The 16,295-nt window shown below is 41.7% G+C and overlaps 1 protein-coding gene across 1 annotated transcript in view; it reads left to right on the top strand.

Moving 5' to 3' along the window:
- Positions 1-16,295, top strand: part of LOC115087120 (probable methyltransferase TARBP1) — a 421,872-nt gene that overhangs the window by 302,950 nt on the left and 102,627 nt on the right. Inside the window, exons 16-17 of the mRNA XM_029593877.1 lie at positions 3,428-3,689; positions 6,932-7,120. Of these exons, the coding sequence (XP_029449737.1) occupies positions 3,428-3,689; positions 6,932-7,120 (451 nt within the window). The remainder of the gene's footprint in view (positions 1-3,427; positions 3,690-6,931; positions 7,121-16,295) is intronic.

Below are 16,295 nucleotides of genomic sequence, written 5' to 3'. Positions count from 1 at the left end.
AACATTTCCATCTTTTGTATTACATTATAAAAATGCAATACTATATTTTCCAGTGTATGTCTCGTTTTTTCCCCAACTTTTGTTGGTGTAACTTATACACCAGTGTGAGCTATCTGCTGTTTTTTTTCTCTCTCTCGCATCATTTCCTTACTTTTCCCTCCATGCAGCCTCCCGAACATAACGGTCAGTGGCATGTTTACCACCTGCCTATTGTACATGCTATCTTCAGCCACTGTCTTTCTCAGTCACACAGTATTTCCTTACCGTTCTTACCATGCAGCCTCCTGAACTCAACTATGTCAGCCACGCGTTCATCACCTGCCTATTGCGCATGCTCCTCCAGCCATTGTCTCTGTCGCATGTGTGACAGAGGTGCAACTTACACACTGGTGCGACCTATCTGCTAACATTTTCAGCAGCATTCTTATTTATAGCAGGGTGCGGCTTATGTAGCAGTGCGGCGTATACACCAGAAAATATGGTAATTTTCCAGCTTTGTCTGTATAATTAATTTTTTTTTTTTTTAAATTGGTTGAGAAAAGAGATCTAAACCATCAGTAGATTGAGGCGATTACAGGAATGTGGACAAGGAGAGGGTGAGAGGACAAGTGATAGGAAGGGGAAGGGAGGCTGATTATGAATGGGGTGAGAAGAAGGTAACAGGACTAAGTATAGGGGATGGGAGGAGGGGGAGATTCCAGGATCTGGAGTAAAGAATCTAAGGTCAAGTCAGAGAGAATATGAATTGTGTTGGTGGGGGTGGAGAGGATGCAGGTGTCCCTACCGTGCTTCAGTCCTACTCCCCCCTTGTATCCACTCCCTAACCGCCTACCCAATTTGGCATATACGCACAACCAGCAACACTCTTCTCTCACATATAAACGCACCATCCTTCCCTTTTTTTTTTCTCTCGCATGCAGACGCATCCTCCAGCTGATTCTCACTCATCCCCCAACTTCCCCTTTGCTGTGTCTGCTTCAAGCTTACTGCCTCTCATCCTGTTCCCTGCATGTTGGCTGGGAGGGGAGGGGCTGGATCAGGAAACAGAGGCTGTTCTCTTTTGATTGAAATTGACATAACTAGAAGGTAGCAAATCTTCAGCCAGCCTTCTGCCCCTAGAAGTTTTCTGCCCTAGGCATAGGCCTAACATACCTTTTGAGAAATCCAGGCCTGGTCCTACCTCATTCAAATTGGGAACATTCCCAACTTGGAACATGCAGAACCATTGATTGTTGCTCCAGATCAAGACTAATCTCTGGTCCTCACAGCCTGAATGTTCAAAGTGGATATGTCATGGTCCCTTGATTTCACTGATAAGATCCTTCTGGTTTCTAGGCAGGAGTCCATTAGGGGAAAGTGTTATGATATTAAACCTGATATGAGGGAAAGGCCTTAGAATTCCCTCTGTTGGCCTTAGGAAAACTGCTTGCATACCTTCTGCACCTGTCATTTGGGTCTCAAAATCAGCTCTGTCAGAATTCACTTCAGTGCAGTTGGTGCTTATCACTACCATGCAGAAGGATACCCCATTTCTGCTCAGCGTTTGGTTGTCTGGTTCATGCAAGGCTTGCTTCAGTTGAAGCCTCATTCCTGGTCACGGGACACTACTGTAAACATAAACAGCCAATATCAGTTCCTTTCAAGCCTCTTGATTTGAGTTCTCAAGTACCTGATCTGGAAAGTCACTTTTTTGATGGTGGTTACTTTGGCCCACAAAGTCACTAAGTTGTAGTCCCATATGACTTATCCACTTTATTCTAGATTTCATCACAATAGTGTGTTCCTTTGCGCAGTTTGTAAGTTCCTGGCTAAGGTGGTATTAGACTTCTGCTTAATTAGTCAATGGTCCTGCCAATGTTTTTACCAAAGAAACAAACCGGAAACCGATCCAATATTGCAAGTAGCGACCACAGGAAGAAGAAGATCGGTAATCACCAAGGAATTTAGTAATATTTCATAGTAAAAAGCCTGACTCAGGCCGAGTTTTACCAGGCCACATGTCACTAAAGGAAAAGTGTCTTTCATTCTTCAGATTGCAAGAGTTGTCCCCTTGTACCTGGAACCCAAAAGAAGTCCACTTAGCTTTTTGTTTCTTCTGACGCCAGTAAGCTGGGAAATGCAGTGATAAAATGCACCATTTTCTAACTGAGTAACAGATTGCATCTTTTTGTTATGCCCAAGTAAGCCTGCCTTAGAATGGCATGGAAAGGGCTTTGACAGTAGCAGCCTTCTACACATTCACATCTCATCAGTGTTTGGACACAGCCTGCTAACAGAATAGTAGGTTTGGACAGTCCTAAAAAGAGAAGATGGTGCTTCCATTTTTACTGGTGTGATCTATACAACCCAAATGGATGAACTGGACAGAGACCAGTGTTGCACTTTGGACTGGTAAGCCATTTAGACAGGTAACTATTACGTAATCCATCTAAATGGCATTTAAATATGGACTTCTGTGTCTAAATCTGGCATTCTCTGAAATAACTTATTTCTATTAGATTTAAAATGGACCACCTATTTCCTAAAATAAGTATTTAAAACCATACGGGTCAATTTTCAAAGCGTTGTTCGCGCAAACACAGCCACATACAAACGAATGTGGGCCTCGAGCGAGCAGCATGCATTTTAAGCCGTGAATTACACGCATACATACCTGTGCACATGTCAAGAAGGGGGCGTGGCATGGGCATTCCGAGGCCAACCTAGACCTATGTGTGTAAGTGTACATTTTAAAAAAGCAGCCCATGGTGCGCGTTGACTTATTATCCGCTTAACTTCACTTCTGGTCCTGATGAGGAGCGAGCCTAGAGACCTCGAGTTTTAGGATGTTTAGCACAGTGTAAAGGTTCGGAGTCAAGTGGGGGGCTTGCAGCATGAAGAACCTGACCTCGATATGAACTGGGAAAATTGGTGGACTACTTGGAAAAATACTTTTTTTTCCCCCTTGTGTGAGCATGTTTGAAAATCTGCCTGCATACACGCGTGGAAGCCGCTAAAACCCTATATACACGTGCAGGAGGGCTACTTTAAATCATACGTGTGTACTTGCACAATTTAAAATTGCAGCGTCTCTCCACTCACACACCAATATGTACGTTTATGGGCGCACATGCGATTCTTTTAAATTTACCCTGATGGGGTAATTATTGAAAGAATTTACTTGCTTAACACTGGGCTTTACACGTGCAAATGCACTTTACACAGGTAAATGCGCTTTTGAAAATTGCTACGATAGAATGTTACATTTATGTGCATAATTCCTTTGAAAATTATATCCACAATGTACAGCAGTAATTGGTAATCTGTACCACTGTTGAAAAAAGCTTTTTGACCATAATTTACTTTTTTTTATGCTTTCATAGATGAATGACCTGAGTGTTCAATTTACACACTTGACTATAAACAGAGTTATTCTTTCTTTTCACAGTTTGTTTGAAGAGTCAGCATTTTCTCATGGATGGGGTAAAATAGTTGCACGTTATATCCACGATCAGTGGGTTTGCCTGCATTTTATTTTACACAAATATCGCAGTCTTATCCCAGCATCAGATGATGAAGCTCAGGAGATATCTTTGCATGTTGTTCAAAAGCCAGTTACAACATTACAGTCAGCGCTGGAAGCTCTCACCATTCTTCCTTCTGACCAAGTTTTACCTGTGCTTCGTTGCATGAAAATACTTGTTCCTAAGGTAAGAATCAGAACTGAGTGAATTTTCCAACAAAAAAAGCCTCTACAGCACTATCCTATTATTCAGAACTTTAAAGAAGTCTATGAAATGGGCACTGGACACCTTTCTTAAACATAGCTTCACTAATCCGCATTATAATTATAAAGCTTAAGTTTCCGCAGTTCTGCAAATGCAAAATGTTACCACAGTATTAGTTTATTTCTGCAGAATCTTCTCTGTCACAATCAAACCGCATTTTCTTTTTTTTTTTTACGCAATTTAAAAATTGTATTTAAAGTGGCCGAAATTTGAGCAAAATAAAAAACATATATATATTTTTCTGGGCAAAATTGTTTTCTTAGATTACCTCAGGCAGGTTTGGAATTTATTTAAATACATGACTTGGACTTTATGAGCTGAGGACTGTCCGCTCTTGACCTTTGACTGAGATTAAGAACCTGTACAATATGGGGTTTTAATGCCCTACTACCCAATCCAGACACACAACACATGACACAGTCAGCTGGAGCTTGGCCAACCTGTGGGAATTAAACCTCCCATTAAAAAAAAAAATAAAAATTAAATGTTAAAAAAAAAAGTAAAAATACTTTCATTCTTAAGTTTATGAAAATCTTTTTATCTCCTGAAGGACTACATTGAGAATATTCATGTATTTGCTATCTTGAAAAGGAAGTAGATGAGTGGGAGAACATTAAGCATTGTTTTAATGTGGCTTATCAGCACAAGTACTTATCTTTATCTAAACTTCCCAGTCTACTGTGAAAACTCAGATTTTGTGGTAAGGATGAAAAAGATTTTTAGGTTCAATGGCAGTATTGAAGCACACTTACATACTGGTAACATTACTTAATATGCAAAAAATGTCGATTTTAATTAAACATTTTATATTTAAAATATTTTCCTTAGAAAATAGTTTTCAGTGTTTGTGTGCATTTTGATAAATTATTTTGTTCTATTTTAATTTCTTTATTTTGTCTATGTTTAGTATTTTCCCTGCTTTTTTTTTCTCCTCCTTTCCAGCCAGTTTCTCACTCTTCCAATGGCTCTTTTTCTCTCGGGTGCTTCTGTTCCCCCAATCTGTTTTCTCCTTCCCTTCAACAGTTTCTCTGTCATCTTCCCTCCCTATATCTTGATTGAATTCTTTCCTCCAATTTTACATCCTTACCATCCCTCCACTTTTTCAGTCTTCCTTAACACAGTTCTCCCTCCCATGTTATCATCCTAATTTCCCTCAATTTCTCTCCTTCCATTCTCTCCTCATGGTGAGCAGACGTTTTGAACCAGGGCCCCCTTCCATTCATGCAATTGCTTGGGCACCCCCAAGATGGGTGTGTATATGTGTGCGTGTGTGTATATATATATATCTATATATAAGATATATAGATGTGTGTGTGTATCTATATAATATATATAGATGTGTGTGTGTATCTATATATAAGATATAGGTGTGTGTGTCTATCTATATATAAGATATATAGGGGGGTGTGTGTACATACATGAAGCGTATTTACCAGACAGCCTCACTGCCAACCAGTGCCAACCTGAGGGTGGGTTGCTGTTTTAGTAAGCAATTTCTCCACCTGGGCCTGCCATAGCAGAAGCAGCTCCTCTCCCTGGTCCACTGAAAAATGCATGGGTAAGGCATGGCATGCTTACAATGACGTCACTGTCTCCTGAGCTTGCAGTGCCTTTATGGCACCAAGACTTAACAGCGTAGCCATCTTTTTCTTCCTTGAGTTGGCACCAGTGTACCTCACTCACTTCAGGATTGTTCAACCCCCTCCCTCCGTTTGTTCACCCCCTCCTACTGTCTACTCCCTCACCATTTTCTCTGTCTCTTCCTCCCCTTTTCCTGTTCCTGCCTGTTGCTTCCTACCTATTGCTCTGTTTACACTGAGACAGCTTGCCAGCAGTGAGTGCCACACAGTGATGGAAGGGACACTATGACCTGGAGTAACAACCTTTAGCTTAGGTAGTGCTGGAGTAAGGCGGTGGTAATTTCCCACAATTATAAAGAAAGGTGCAAATTCTGCAGCAGTTGATTATAGCTGAGGAATTTATGGGACACTGGAGGTTCCTTGCACTTAACATTGAATAAATCTGAACTAGTGAATACCTTCAACTGTTAGATATTTGCATTTATGTAAAGTAATATTTCCTGCAAACCAAAGGTTAGGAATTGGAATGGTGTGTGTTAATCAAATAGTCTGATTCAGGCATTAATTAATAGTAAAAGCCTGCTGCATTTTGCTGTTTAGGAGATGGTTTACAGATGATATCTAACAGTGGTAGTGTTCTCTGGAGCTCTTGTATCATTATATACTCGAAAAAGTCAGTAGGCGAAACAAACGCCTTTTGCTGTAGACAGACTGTTTTTCGGTATTGCCTTATATTTAAGCAGTTAGGGACACTAATGTTTTAGATTTACCAACTTCCATGTACTTTTTATATTTAATAACTGGATTTATACTATTTGTGGACATTGATGATATAAATAAGTATATTTTTGAGTATAGAAGAATAAAGTTTATCTTGCGTTTGAGTGTTTTTTACTACACATGCCGATTACAGCTTACCTCTGTGGAGATGTGTAAAGTCCACCATCGTCGTGTATGAATGTGCTGTTTTCACTCTATTTTATATTTTTGTTTTGTTAATTTATTATGTTTTGTGGGAATTGTCCTCCAAGGGTTTTTTTTAAATTTAAAATCACTAATAAACTATGTATAAGTGGGTACTCTCCTCCTTTGCGCATTTGTCAGCCTTTTGCTGCCTCTTTTATTTTTGTATCATGACACCTCACCTTTCTCTCGATCTCTTATTTCTTTGACGGACTCCTGTCACGTGCAGTTGTCTTATTTATCCCATGGTAGACTGCCTGCAGGAGGATTTGCTTTGGGAAGCTTCTTTTTCAACTCCTCTGCCAGCTGGAATAATGAGAGAATGTTTTGTAAATGTCCAGGAAGAGGTTGTTGGTATCAGAACTGGAAAGGCGGAAGCTGTGATGAAAATTCAAAACAAAGTTGTTTTGCCCTTGGAAGTCACCGTCATTTAGCTAAAGTTTTCCGGGGGGCAGTGTCATGAAATAATGCCCTGGCTAAGTAACTTAAGGGCTCATTCAAATACCCAGAAGATGTGACTGTTAAGTGATGCACTATACATTACACTAAAACAGCAAAATGGAGAGCTTAAGAGAATTTAAGTAAAACTCTAATTTTTTTCTTTATTGCCATCTTCCTCAGCTTCTAGACTCGGCTGAACCTTTATGCATACAGGCTATGAACTTCACTTGGAAAATTATGTCGTCTTTAAGCAACACACAGTTAACATTTTGGCCCAATTTGAGAGCTTTTGTTCAGCTGGTTTTTGATGGTGAAGTTCTTGCGGTTGCTGCAAATAGGAAGGGTCAGGCCTATTCAAAGATCCAAGAGGTAAGTTTTGGTGTTCTAATTTATTAATATTTTGAAGGTTTTAATTGGATATTTTAGGGGTAGCATCTTCTGTTTACTTTGTGTGGTGCACTAAAAAATGAAGGCTATATGTTTTATTTACAATAGAAACATAGAAATGACGGCAGAAGAAGACCAAACGGCCCATCCAGTCTGCCCAGCAAGCTTTCACACTTTTTTTTTCTCTCTCATACTTCTTTACTCTTGGCCCTTTATAACCTTTTGGTTCTATTTCCCTTCCACTCCTGCCATTAATGTAGAGAGCAGTGTTGGAACTGCATCTAAGTGAAATATCTAGCTTCCTATAAGCAAGCTACACCCATGTAAAATCTCCAGATGTGTATTTAAATAATGAAAAAAGATTTTCTGTATTTCAAAGTAGACCAAATATTCCTTTATCCGGTGCATTTATTTATTTTTAATTTTTATATACCGGAATTCCTGTATACAATACAAATCAGTCCGGTTTACATGGAACGAAAAGATAGCCCTGGTCTGGGAAGTCAGATCAGGGTTTTTTTACAAAGAACATTGAACAATAACATATAATACAATATAATACATATAATACATATAATAACATATAATAGTGCATGTGCCAATGAGTCAAAAAACATTAAGAAAATGAACTAGAGAAATTGTAATGGAAGATAGTTTTAACTTAACTTTTTTTTCTCTTAGGGCTTGATTTACTAAGAGTTTTTTCCCATTCTGTCTTGGGGGGGGGGGGGGGGGGGAGCGCGGGGACGACTTAGTAAATTAGGCCCTTAGTATTTAGTTAAATGGATCATATTTTTGTAATATATAACATTTTTTTGTTTTTTTACATACTCTTCTAGGATAAATATTTTGCAGTTGATTAACCCCTCCCCCCTTTCAATTTGGGCCTCCACTTGGCAAGTAGCAATAGATATTCAGGTTTTCCTGATTAGCATCTAATAATAAAGGGTCTATGCAGGGCTCATAAAAAGATATTTACCACAGCTTGAATAAAGATGGCCAAGGTGAGCAGGAGATGGAGCTACCATAGAAAATCCATTACACCCTCTGCTCAACCTTTGAACCAACCCAGGGAATACTGTATGGCAAATGTTTGCATAGCTGTCACTACTACACAAGAAGATATTTTTATAGCAATACATCAAGAGGTACAATTTTAAATGCAAGAGAATGATTAAATATTTTTTTCTAACCTTTGTCTTGTGGATTTCTTTTCTGTTTTTTGTCTATTTTGATTCCCTTTTATTTTCTAACTCACAACTTTGTCTTTTTTGTTTTGTCTCCCACCTCTTCCTCTCCCTTTCCCACTACCAACTCTCCTCCCCCTGTGGTTATATCCCTCTTCTCTCAATTATTTTCTCTTCACTCTCCACATTTTTCACTCTTGCTTCCTTCATTACCTCTAGCAGCATCCTTGTTCCCTTTTGGCAGCCTCCATTCAGTCTCCGTCTCTCTCTCTGTTTTACTGAAATGGTCCACCACTGCTAACTTCCCTGCTGGCTTCATAGCCATGATAGCACCCCACCTGCTGGTCCTTGTAGGAGCTTACTTTTCCCATTGGTACCTTCTGTGTGGAAGGTCCACACACTCCCAAGTTGTCAGAGAAAATGCATCATTCCTAATGCAATGTAAATCTGCATCACAAAAAAAAACTTTGCCTCTCATTGCTGCAAAATTGTTCCCTGAATCATCTCATAACTACTTAGTCACCCACTCACTTAAGGATTTATTCACCTCTTGGAAGCCTCCACCCCAAATATATTAGAGTATGTCTGACTAGGTCTCTCCTTTTGCCATGTGTTGCAGAGGTGGACCCTTAGACCAAGGGGGAGTTGGCGCTATCTGTGGGGGTGCCCCCATGGGTCCCCACCATCGGGAGGCGGAGCTGAACGGGAAGCAGAGGCCAACTGGAGCTTCGCCAGTTCCAGCCCTCGTTCCCCATAGGTTGAGCCCTTGGGTGCAGGGGCAGGCTGGTCTTAGGTGGGCCTTTGACTGATTGATCCTGAGGAGAGTATCCTAAGTAAGGGGCCAGGAAGCAGCGGAGACGCAGGGTCCAATGGAGCTGAGTTAGACGGCCCAGTTCCAGAAGCCTGGATAAACTAAAGCAGGCTAGAAGTCAGGAACACGTTAAGTCCGGGCTTGTAAAAGGCAGAAGCCTAAGAAAGGCCAAGTCCAAAGTAGTCATCTGGAAGAGGAGTGGGGTTCGAGTTGAAGTCAGGGCAGGCAGCTGGAGACAAGGTCAGGTTCAGGGCTGGAGTCAGGGCAGGCGGCTGGAGACAAGGTCAGGGTCAAGCTGAAATCAGGGCAAATGGCTGGAGACAAGGTCAAAAGTTGAGCAAGGGTCAGAGCCAAGGAATCTGTCAGAATGTGGTAAGGAACAAGCAAGGGTCAGAACCAAGGAATCCGTCTAGAACGTAGTCAGGAACAAGTGAGGGTCAAAGCCAAGGAATCCGTCCAACGGGTATTCAGGAGTCAGGGAGCTAGAACTGGTACGCAAGGACTGGAACAGGAACACGAAGACTGGAACTATGTCAGGAACAGGAACACAATGAGCAACTAAGCATAGGACAGGAAGCGTGGCGACCTGTTACCAAGGCAAAGACCAAATGGTGGAGCCTGCCTTAAAAAGGAAGGCCTGGGGACGTCATCATCCAGGGCTGCGGGAAGGTTTCCCACGGCGGCCCCTTTAAAGTCAGGAAAGGTGTGCGGGCGCCTAAGGCAAACAGACAGAAATTAGGAGATGGCGGCGTCTCCCCTTGACGCACGTTGGGAGTCCCGACTGGGACCGGGGAAGGCCGCGGAGCTGCCAGAGGAACCTGGGAGCGAAGCAGGAGTGTGAGCGGGTGGGCGGCTGCCAACAAGGAAGGTCCAGAACCCGTGCGTTGGGGGTGAGTAGAACCAGTCGCGGGCCTGCTGCAGCTGGGAAACGCAGCACTATGTAGCTCCTATTATGTTCTAAAGGAGAAAACTGGTTCAGATAATTTTCTTTTCCTGTCATGGAAAATGATGGGAGCCAGAAGGTGGGGAAGAGTACAGTTCTGTTTGTACATGCCATGCTTTACTACATTTCTGACTGTTTTTGGCCTCTGTTGGAAACAGGATGCTGGGCTTGATGGACCCTTGGTCTGTCCCAGCATGGCAATTTCTTATGTTCTTATGTTCTTATGTCTAAGAAACATTTTATTTATTGCACTGAATCACAGGTATTAGGAAGGCTTCATTCCATTTTTCCAATTGGATGTTGGTTGTGCTGGGCAAGGTCCTTGGTTCTGATAGAAGTAGCATATAAACGTAACAACCTAAATAATGGCATGATTGCTGGGGTTGGGCTTATATGGCCTTCTGCAGGGCAGAAATGGTGGAGACAAATCCCTTGTTGGGGCAGCTGAAGCTCAATTACTATTACCCCTTGGTCTTGCTGTCTTATGTTAATGTGTTCAGTACTATTGTAAGCTGCATGTTAGTCCTGCTTCTTTGTGACCTTAGGCAAATCATTTGGTCTTCTGTTTGCTTGGGTACTCCTTAAATTGTAAGAACTTTGTCCCTGTATATAATTCTGTAGTACAGCTCTCTAGTTTAAGGTGTTATATAAATGACAAACTGAATATCAAATACAAAAAAATGAAAGCAATGCAGGAGTTGAATATTGGATGTATGGTTGGTATTTTTTAACCATAGTAGGTAATTTCTATATATCCTGATGCTGTTGCCCCCCCCACCCATTATATCCTATAGAGCTAGATGGAATAATTACTTGATAGGAAATTAAATGATGCAAGTTGATTGACGTGTGGGCTTGCTTTTTGACTTCTTGCTCTTGGATCATGCTTACATCACTCCTCAAGCATGTTCTGTAATCTTTCTCTGTCTTATTACTGATGTTACTGCCGTCATCAGAGTCCAAAAAAGAATTAGTCTCTTGCAGATTTAAATGATGGCGATAACCCTTCCAGCCCAAGGATGGGTGCCTGCCTAAAATCTTAGATACTCATAGACAGTTCACCTCTATTTGCAGGAGCCACTTTTCACTTTGGAATAACATATAAAAGATTCATCCGACCCAAATAGCTATTCAGCTCAACCTCCATTCAAGCTGCGAAATTGGTGAATTGATCCTTATGTTTTGCAGTACTTTTTTCAATGTTCTGTTTCTATTTACTGTTTGATACCATTCAAATCATATCAGTAAAGTTGATTTGTAAACTTGCACACATTCAGCGATGTTGAATAGATACTTTAATTTGCTTAGATACTTCATTCAAAGAATTTAATTATATTTTTGGCATTGAAAATAATTTAGCATAGCATTTTGCAGACATTTGCAGCTTTAATCTTTCAAACAGGACTGAAGGCTTACCATAAGTATAATTCTGTAAATAACTTTTAATTGGTGATATTTTTTATACTGTTACTAATGAGTGCCCCATACTGCTAGAAAACGAGGGAAAAGCACAGCTTTCCAATGGTGTTGTAGTATTAGTGGGGCAAGTATTTCCATAGATATTTGTTTATGTTGTGTAATTTGTTTTTTGTTTCAGGGACTTAATATTTGAAAGGTTAGAAAATACAAATAACTTATTTTAAAAAATTTGGTGGGAGTCACATGATGTGAGCCTGATCAGACGTGAGTCTTAAGGCTCTGGCTGCCATCCGCTGGGAATCAAAAGATAAATGAACCATCCTGTATTAAAGACTTCTGATTTTTACAGTGGAGAGAGCAGCTTATGTTGATCGACAAATATATGCATAAATAGCAGAGTACAATGCCCTTGAAAAGGGGTAAAAAAAGAGAAGGAAAAACTGCATTATGGTAGCTGACAAAATGGCTGCTGAGCAGGAGAAATCATGCAGGCCTACACTGGATAATGAGACCATTGCTGTACTGACCGCAGCTATACTCACTGCTCTGGAACATAAGTAGTTCTATCTCTGAGAAAATTGTGGGTCTTAAAACTACATTATCGGAGTTTGGGCCACAAATGGATAATGTAGAAGGAAGAATATCCATTTTAGAAGATGATTCTGTGGCTCAACTTAGTAAGCTGCTGCATTTGAAAAAATAGTGTCGCTACAAGAAGAAAAGATAGAAGACCTTGAAAACAGGTCTCACAAGAGCAATATTAGATTATTAGGGCTGCTGGAATCTAGAGAACAATGTGATCTGCCATTTTTTCTAGAGAAGTAGCTGCCAGAGGTGCTAAATTTGGAAGAACTTACCGGCTTCTTAAAAATAGAAAGGGCGCATCGGCCTGGCAACAAGCGGGAATGTGATAATCAACCCTGCAACATGATTGCCAAAATTCTCTATTTTGCCCATAAGCAACAAATTATGCAAGCCTGCTGTAAATGTTGGAATATACAATATCAAGAAATGCGGGTTCACATATTTCAGGATTACTCTGTAATAGTTCCTGCTCAACACAAGTTCAACCCTCTGTGCTCTTCACTGGTGCAAAAGAAAATTAAATTTACTTTGCAGTACCTAGTGTGCCTTCACATTTGGTATGCAGGATCATCTCATTTATTTGACAAGACAGAGGTGGCTAAGAAGTTTATTTACTATCTGCTGTAGCATGTAAATGCTAAATGCCTGCGGTTGTTGAAAGTGCTGAATAAAGTTGTTGCAATGACCTAACAGTCAAATGGCACAAAATATTTCATACACCACCGAAAGCTTGTAAGTACTTGGTTCATCTCTTGATTCGTATATTTGTTAGAATGTTGGAACTTAATACAGCTTGACTGAACATTTTATTTTTTTTTTTTGCATCCACGAAAGCTGTTTACAATTTAAGCATCGGGACCACTAGGCAACATGCACCTGAAATCAGTAATGTGTAGCAGATAAGGGCTTAGATATGGCCTTCAGCGGGAGCATGTTGTTGACTGCAGAGGGCATGAACCGACAATGTTGTTTTTCTAATACCTGACGTTTGGAATTTCATTGAAATATTAAACGGGTGCTGGCAGGCCTGGACAATACAACTGCAAGGGCAGTGCCTCTTTACCGTGAAAGGACGATGCGGCAAAAACACGGCAACAGCTAGCTCTGAGGCAGCTGGGCTCGCAAGTCATAGGATGAGCTCAAATGAGTGCGTAATTTTGAAGTTCTTGTAATTTAAAGGATCCGCCAACCTAGGCCAAAATTGCTAACAGTCTGTCAGCCATGAAAAAGAGTATCCAACTGAGTATCCAACAATGTGATAATTGCAGGTGCAAGAGTAAACTGCAATTATTTAACAGAATGATGGTATAATCATTGAGCATCATGGACAACTTGCAAGGCTTTTGATGATATTTGGTATTCCAATAAATGGCCTGCAATCCTGAGTGGAGAGTCTCCCCTGGAGTTTTAGTTTAACTTGAACTAGTGTCTTTCAGTTTGGTATCAAGTTAAACATTAAAGAATGCAATAGAGATTTAACTGACTTCATAATATGTTATATGGTTTCATATTTTACTTGAAATTTATAGTCAGAAAATGGGTTATACTGAGGGTTGGCACCCTTGCACATGTTATCATACCCCAAGCTCTCTGTGTCTCCACAGAAAAGGTTACTGAAGGTTGTGGGCGTGCTGAGGGGAGATGATGGAAGGGATTGGGAGGATTTTTTTGGAGGGTTTGGGTCAGTGAATCTGGGATTCAGGATGGGGTAAGTGCCTTAGTAAATAGCACAAGCAGTGCTGTAAGTCTGGCTGGGCAAATCTTAATGGATAAGGACTTCACTGTGAGGAGGGGAGGGGGAGGGGTGAAAGGAGGAGGGACAGGCCTGAAACTCTGCTGTGTCCATAAGATGAAATGCTGGAGTTGGTGGTTGGTGGGAAGTATATGAGTCCTAAAGGTGAGGAATTTCCATCCAGGTAATTTTCTATCTCAAGTTGCTGGGTTGGATATGTCTACTCATAATGCCAGTTTTTTCATCCTCAAATAATGCGCTAAACTAAAATATTGACCTGGAATGTATATGGTATAGGCTCACTTGTTAAGCAATACAAAGAAGTGATTAAAGACATATTGCTTTTCTCCAAGAGACTAGATTGATGGACAAGGAACATGCCAAGTTGCGGCAACATTAGGTAAGAAAAGTGTTCTTTTCTTCAACAGGAAAACATAGAGCAGGTGTTCCTTGGCCCGATTTTTAATTGCCCGTACACGCAAAAAACGGGCCGGACCTTGTGCGTGTCGCACACATAACCCCGTTACACGCACAAGAGCCAGGCCTTGGCAAAGGGGGATGGGTGGGGCGGGGCTGGAGGTGCCAGTACTGCGGCCATTTGCTGCTGTGCTGGGGGATCTCGAGCTGGCAGGATGCCAGCGTGCGCACCCTACTACTGTTACTTTGGAGGAGCAAAAGGTAAGTTAAAAAAAATTGGGGGTACTTAGGATAGGGATAGGGGCGGTACGAGAGGGGAAGGGGAAAGGAGGTTAGGGTAGGGGAATAAAGCAATTTTTGCTTTATTCTGCCCCCCCCTTGCTCGCGCCGCCCGCAATTTTATAACATACGCGCACTGGCATGTGCATGTTATAAAATCGTGTGTCCATGTGCGCACGCGCATGTATTTTTTAAAAATCTACCCCATAGAGCAGGTGTTGCTATTTTGATTAATCACTCACTCACTTTCTTTTCAGATGCAGAAAGTAATTCAAGACCCTGAGGGTGGGTTCTTATAATGGAAAGTCTTTTGTTTGAAACCAAATAATGGGTTCCATGTATGCCCCAAATACCTACAAGCATGTATTTTTTGTGAGCCTAATTCATTTCTTTGCCCAGTTTTCTCAAGATACCTCTTGTATCTGCTAATCCAAAAGCGTTTGTATCACAGGATAGGGGCATTCCATATCTTTGTGATTCTCTAAATTTTAGTTGATGTTTGGAGATGTCTACATCCTGGGGAAAAAGTCTTTGGGGTAGATTTTCAAACTATGCGAATAGGCCTACTTTTGCTGGTGCATCAGGCGCAAGCAAAAGTACGCTGGATTTTAGTAGATATGCGCGGAGCCGCGCGTATCCACTAAAATCCTGGATCGGCGCGCGCAAGGCTATCAATTCTGTATAGCCGGCGCGCGCCGAGCCGCGCAGCCTACCCCCGTTCCCTCCAAGGCCGCTCCGAAATCGGAGCGGCCTTGGAGGGAACTTCCTTTTGCCCTCCCCTCACCTTCCCCTCCCTTCCCCTACCTAACCCACCCACCCAGCCCTGTCTAAGCCCCCCCCTTACCTTTGTCGGGGGATTTACGCCTCCCGGGACGCGACCTGGGGGCGGGTCCGGAAGTCGCGGCCACGCCCCCGGGCCATAACCACGCCTCCGGGTCCGCCCCCGAAACGCTCCCGGCACGCCCCCTAAACGCCGCGCGGTTCGGGCCCGCCCCCCCGACACGCCCCCGACACGCCCCCCTCAGAGAACCCCGGGACTTACGCGAGTCCCGGGGTCTGCGCGCGCCGGTGAGCCTATGTAAAATAGGCTCACCGGCGCGCAGGGCCCTGCTCGCCTAAATCCGCCCGGTTTTGGGCGGATTTAGGCGAGCAGGGCTCTGAAAATCCGCCCCTTTATGCATATTTCCAGAGCACATGATACTCATTCTAGAATAGATTACCTTGTATTAATAGATGTAAATTGTTCACAGGTGTCTAAATCAGAAATTGGGCCTGTGGAGATTTCCGATCATACCTTGGTATGATTGGAATTAGAAGGCTTGGTACCATATAACTAATCTTACACTTGGAGATTTTCTCTCTTCCTATACAAAGATAAAAAATTTGGGGAATATTTAAAAGAAAACTGGGTGGCTTTTAGCACCTTTATTGATCAACATCATTTGGAACCACTTTTATTTTGGGATACAGCAAAGGGGGATATTTTTGGAAACAGCTAAGGGGGGGGATATGGCTTACACAGCTCACAGGAGAAGTGTATGCTAGCTAGAGAAACTTTGAAATTAGAAGATAAAAATATATTTCACTATAATCCCACTTCATATACAAAGACGCAATATCTAACAACACAAGTTAAACTGAATACTCTAATCATCAGTGAACAAAAAGAGTATGCTTTATTATAAACACAATTTTTTTCTTTATGGCAACAGACCTGGTCGAATGATGGCTAATTTAATTGAACATAGGGTGGGTAAAACATATATCACTACTATACGAGGTGG

This window comes from Rhinatrema bivittatum, chromosome 3, assembly GCF_901001135.1.
Source record: "Rhinatrema bivittatum chromosome 3, aRhiBiv1.1, whole genome shotgun sequence".
Taxonomy (NCBI): Eukaryota; Metazoa; Chordata; class Amphibia; order Gymnophiona; family Rhinatrematidae; genus Rhinatrema; species Rhinatrema bivittatum.
The sequence above is the reverse complement of the archived record's forward strand: the minus strand, read 5'-3'. Positions and strand labels throughout refer to the sequence as shown.